Source organism: Asparagus officinalis, chromosome 6 (genome assembly GCF_001876935.1).
Source record: "Asparagus officinalis chromosome 6, Aspof.V1, whole genome shotgun sequence".
Taxonomy (NCBI): Eukaryota; Viridiplantae; Streptophyta; class Magnoliopsida; order Asparagales; family Asparagaceae; genus Asparagus; species Asparagus officinalis.
In genome coordinates this window covers 18,628,815-18,634,751 of record NC_033799.1, presented here as the reverse complement: position 1 = coordinate 18,634,751, position 5,937 = coordinate 18,628,815, and the positions used below count along the sequence as shown (strand labels likewise).

General features: G+C 40.3%; 1 protein-coding gene across 1 annotated transcript in view; it reads left to right on the top strand.

Annotated features, from left to right (window-relative positions):
- LOC109845831 (GTP-binding protein At2g22870-like) overlaps positions 1-5,937 on the top strand; it is a 10,156-nt gene extending 4,219 nt beyond the window's left edge. Inside the window, exons 3-5 of the mRNA XM_020415096.1 lie at positions 5,598-5,625; positions 5,716-5,785; positions 5,922-5,937. Coding sequence (XP_020270685.1) covers positions 5,598-5,625; positions 5,716-5,785; positions 5,922-5,937 — 114 coding nt within the window. The remainder of the gene's footprint in view (positions 1-5,597; positions 5,626-5,715; positions 5,786-5,921) is intronic.

Below are 5,937 nucleotides of genomic sequence, written 5' to 3'. Positions count from 1 at the left end.
CAAGACAAAATCAAAGAGTCAGGACAGAGTCCGCCCTAGGGGAAAATCCACCTATCAAGCCGAGGTGGGCGAATGTAAATCAGCCTGTCAAAAAGTAAAATCCACTTGACGAGAACGAGATCTGCCTGTATAGACAGTATTCGCCTTTACCAGAGAAAATTCGAACTCGCCTACCAAAAACGAGTTCGCCTTCACCCGATAAAGGTTAATTTCACCTGTAAAGACAGAGATCATCCCCTGCGAACAAATGCAAAATCCACCTAAAAAAGGGCCGATTTTATCCCAATCGGGGAAACTACCAAAAGACGACAGAATCCACCGGGGAAGACGAGCGATGCTCATCCTCCCAACCCGACGTCTGCAACCAATACAAAGTCGTCAGATGAACCCATGGACTTACCCAAGTGTGTCTCATGCACGTTGGCGGGCGCACCGGTGACGAGGCGGTCGGAATAGCGTCCAGGACCTCCTCCCTTCGCAACACATTTCTTAGATTTCGGCGCCATTGGGGACAAAGCGGGAATTCTCTCTCTTTAGAAAATTTTTAAGATTCCTGGGCACAGTAGCTCTCAAAGGAAGGGAACAAAGCCTATTTAAAAGCGGAGTTGCCTACGTGGCCACGATCGCCCTCAAGAGGTGAAACACTGGCGGATGAGAGATGTGGCCACGATCGAAATCAACGGTCCAGATGGATCCCAACAGTTTGAAGGAACCGTCGAAGCGGGAAACGGGTCGGTCGAAACCCGGAACCCGAGCCGAATTCAGTGGCTGGACTGACGTTTGGATTTCAAAAACCACGACCACGATTCGAATGAGGCGCACGAAGCCGACGTCAGACTGTCGAATCACAATTGAGGCGACCTGACAGAACCACGCCGCCTTAGCTGGAAAGCACGAATCCCTATCGGCGAACACGCGGCTCACTCCTACCGAATCTAATTCCGCCCAAAGGAAGGATTTCGCCTGCAAAAGCCTGGCTCGACCCTGTAAATTCAAAATTTTGCCTGCGAAAATAAATTTCGCCTGAACAATTTGTTCGCCTTTGAGGACGGGTAACAGATGACACGACTCATCTAGAGTCAGGAACCACCGACGAAATAGTCTCACCCTAAACCCACGCCTCAGACGGCTAAGGTTTAGAGTGGAAATCTTAGCATTGAGCCTAAGAGAAACCATTCGACAACTCATCATACTGAGAGGTATAGTATGACTAGCCCGATTCAAACGGTAGTCGGTAAAGGCAAATCAAACCCGTTGATAGCTGAGGGTTTGCTAAAAATCCTAAAGAGAACCAAATACACCTGACTCGCCAGAAACTTCTTTATTCAAAGTATTCCAGACCACACACAAATTGTTTTAGGTCTAAAAATTTTGAAGGGGGTCTTGTAGACGGTAAAAATTACCTCCGCAAACTTGAACATGAATTCACCCGCGAGATAGGGTCGCCCACTCAAATTAAGGGTAGGGCTTGTCTAAGGGTTTAGACTCTCTAGCATAAACCCAAACCGCACGAACCCCGAATTCGTCCGTGATTGTTGATCAAGGATTCACCTGTATGACCGACTCACCCGCATGAGTCAAGGTCGTTCAAATTCGCTTGCATGACCAACTCGCTCGCATGAGTCAGGGTCATTCAGATTCGCCAGCGTGATCAACTCGCCAGCGTGATCAACTCGCCCGCACGAGTCGAGATCATCCAGATTCACCTGCTTACCCGACTCGCCCGCATGAATCGGGAGCCGAATTCGTACCTAACGGCCGCTACGCCGCACATAGGGATGGGCCTTCCCACTTCCCACGATGTGAAGGGAAGGGGCACAATACTCTAACCCATCGAGTAGCCGATCGTAGTACGAGCAACCGGTCATGTCCATGCAGTCACCAAATCCGCCTGCACGCTCACGATTGAAGTTCACCTCGCCTGCACGAGTGAAGAGCTAAAATAACACCCTTAAGTACTTGGCAGCCGCTACACTGTGTACAGGGATGGGCCTCCCCGTTTCCCGCGCGATGTGAAGGGAAGGAGTACAGTACTCCGAACCCCTCAAGTAGCCGCTCACAGTACGAGTGACCAGTCAATCGCCAAATCCGCCAGCAGGAAGCCCGCCTCGCGTGCACAAGTCGAGAGCCGAATCCGCCCGCAAATGGCGAACTGGCCAAACCCACTCGAGTATCGGGCAACCACCATCTCACGTACATGGAGGGACCATCCCACTCCCCACGACGTGAAGGGAAGGAGTACAGTACTCCAAACCCATCAAGCAGCCGCTCACAGTACAACCCAAGGCATGATACCTACTGATGATATATGGTCATATCCCATGATTCAAGGAGCGGCCACGCCGTCTCTCCTCTATTTAAGAACTTCTTCCAGCCACAAAAAAGAGGTTCAGCATTCTGCGGTCCAAAGGTTTAGCAGTTTGCTCATAGTTAATTGATTTAGTCAATCAGTTGACTGAACCACTAGCTCTCGACTCCCAACCAGGTCGACGACAAGCTCTTTGCATAACCTTTGCACTGTAGCGTCCTCTCCTAGTTCCAGACCCTGATCGCCATCGAACTAGGAGACTCGAACTCCATCAACCCGAGCTTCTACTGCGTACTGAAGCTCGCCAGTAACCTCGGTCGAACCGTCCAAGGGAAGCAGACTCGGTGCGAGAATCGAGCGAAGCATCCTGTAGCTACCGAAAGTCCCCACGTTAAACAAGGAGGGCATTCCCTCCGCTTCTGTTGTAATTTCGATTCATTAGTTTGTAATAAGCTATTCTTATAAATACAAATGAAGTCTCCTGTTTTCAGGAAATCAAAATTTATACCTACAGATAGTGAGCTAGTATCTTATCTGATTAGCCTATCATTTATAGTTGACACTGGTGAACTTCTCAGGCATGACACTTTTTGAATGATCAAGAATTGCCATAAGTCCAATTCGAGTTTACTAGTGTAGGTAGATGGAATCTGAACGGGTAAAGGATTTTATCAATACTACTAGACTAGAAACTTAATTAAACCTGCTCTTAACCAAAAACTCTAAAAGTGAAAAGATTAAAGTTTTACTCGGGTAGTTTGGCCAGGTAAGTGTTGGACCCTAATGCCACTAGGAAAGAACCCATCTAATCCGATTTAAATGCCAATTAAAACTTATTCAAGAATTATTCTTACAAGATAGATATACAATATAATACGAGCAAGAATATGCAATATGAACAAAGGGATTTATCCTAATAATGAGATATATGGTGAAATATATACAAGGATATATAAATAACACAAGGGTAAACAATCTATAAACAAGATAAATAAGATAGTGGGCAATATAAACAATGAGCAATTGACAAAGACGATACAATGATAAACACAAAAGAAAGTGCACCAATACAATCACAAACAAACGATATGTTCATGGAGTTTGGTCCCCATGACCTACGTCTTCGCTCCTCACCTCGAGGAGATCTCCACTATCACACCGGGTTTTCTACGCTTACCCGAAAAATATTTACACCTCACAATACGGTTTTCTAGCTAACCGAAAACTTTACAATCCACATTCACAATGTAACTACACTAACTACCACCTTAACTATTGGTCTCTAGCCCGTGTCTCCCTCAAGTGTTAGGAATTACAACCTACCTCTAGGCATTACCACCTACCCCACTCCTCTTGGGACGACCCCGTCTCTCACCACACACTCCTCTTGGTGTACTAGTGTAATACAAAGTGAACCTCACAATAATAGCTCACAAATCAAATGATTGATCTCTAAACAAGGTAAGAACTTAATTAAGCACAACTCAAAGTTATAATCTCTCACAACCCCAATTATACTATGTATGAAATACTATAAGCTCAAGTGGGTGTGTGTAACAATAAGATTTGATAAAAAACAAACTAAACTCAATTTAAATCTAGCATATAGAAATTATGAACAAAATAATAAATAGCTAGAAATAAAGTTTAGGAAAACTTCTCTATAATATCAAGAGAGAGGGAGAAGAGTTGAATGCCCAAACATCAATAGATGATCTCCACTTGCTCTTATGAAATTATCTTCACAAACTAAACTCTCAAATACTTAAAAGCTTTTTAAACAAACACTAAAAAAACTTAAACCCTTGTTAAAACTTTGTTAAAATATTCTCTTGGTTATGTGTGAAAGATGAGAGCAAGGGGTACTTATACCCATTCAAAACTTTAGCAAAAAACCCAAGAAAAAGACTAAAAACCCATAAACAAACAAAACAGAAAACTAGCCGTTACTGTACAATGGCTCTCTGATAAGTTGACTTATGATTCGACTTATATGAGTTGACTTAGCAGAAGAAAAATCACAACTCCGCTGTACTTCGTGAGTCGACTTATGAGTCGACTAAACGTGCACAGATCTGAAATGCACAGAAAAACTCAACTTTGTGAGTCGACTTATGAGTCGACTAAACGTGCACAGATCTGAAATGCACAGAAAAACTCAACTTTAAACCAAGTTTAAAAATAAACGTGCACAGATCTGAAATGCACAGAAAAACTCAACTTTAAACCAAGTTTAAAAATATCAAATAAATTAAAAAAATTATGAAACATTAGGAGATGATTGTAGACATGATAATAAACATGCTACAAAAATTGGTTTTCAAAAAGGACCTCCCAAATGAGAAATATCATCATTTTGTAAAATAGTCCAAAACATGAAAATGTGAACACATGAATTTTGACATTTTAGCTTAACCATGTTTTAAAACATTAAAAAATGATTTTGTAGACTTAATAAAGATGTATATGATTATTGTTAAGTCTATAAACTAAAAAAATAATATTTTCTCAAAATCGCATATTCTATGCAATATATTCTTAAACAAAATAGAGTATGAAACATATGATTATATATATGAATGTAAATTTGTTTCATATCTATATAGTTAAGAATAATAAATATGTAATCTCATATTTTTATGCATGAAAACTTAAAACAATGTATATATATATATATATATATATATATATATATATATGACTGTATATATATACATAGAAACCAATATAATGTGTGTGTATAATGTTGAGCTTAAAGTACCAACACATATAATATAAAACCTAAACTAAATATACCCAAGCTTAAAATCTTCGATGTAGCTCAACTTGGTACGCTCGCGGATGAAGCTAGAACTTGGATCTTCAATTTGAATTGCATAGGCTTTACTCCACAATTTTGCCAACCTCTATTGGATATGATCGTTAAAGTGCAATTCCATCCATCCTCCAACATGTTGTTTGTCTATAATTGATACAAAAACACAAACACTAGACAAACAAAATTAGAAGTAAATTGTTTATAAATCATCATCAAAACAAGAAGTCCAATAGTAAGGATAGTACTAGAGGTTGATAAAAAATCTATTAAGTACCTCGTTTCTTGCAGAGCGCTTTACACAACCCTTAAACCTTGCCAATAGTACCTGGTTTTAGGTAGAAGACTTACACTTGAGTTAAGTTTTAAAAACAATGTGTGGGTGTAGGAGTGAAATTACTTGGAAAGATCACAACTTGATATTGAAAACCAGCATATAATACTTAGAAAATATGATGAAATCCCATTAAGAAGGAATTTGCTCTTACTTCGAAAAAACCAGGTGGGTTTTGACGAATTATTTGGTTTTTTTTGGATAATTTAAATTTGATTAATTGTTGGTTTTGTTTTTTGGTTTCTTTTGTTTTTTAAGGGAACACACAACTTATTAATCACTTCTTGGTGAATAAAAGTTGGTACATTGTGGATTTGTTGGAATATAGGTAAGAATTTTACTTGCAGACCAAATGTTTATTTATTTGCTTGACGCAACTAAGTTGCTGCACATATCACTACATTTTTGTGTGCAAATGCTAGAATGTTGTTTCTATCATTCTTGGAACTGATGTAAGTTTACAGATATCAGAATGGATGA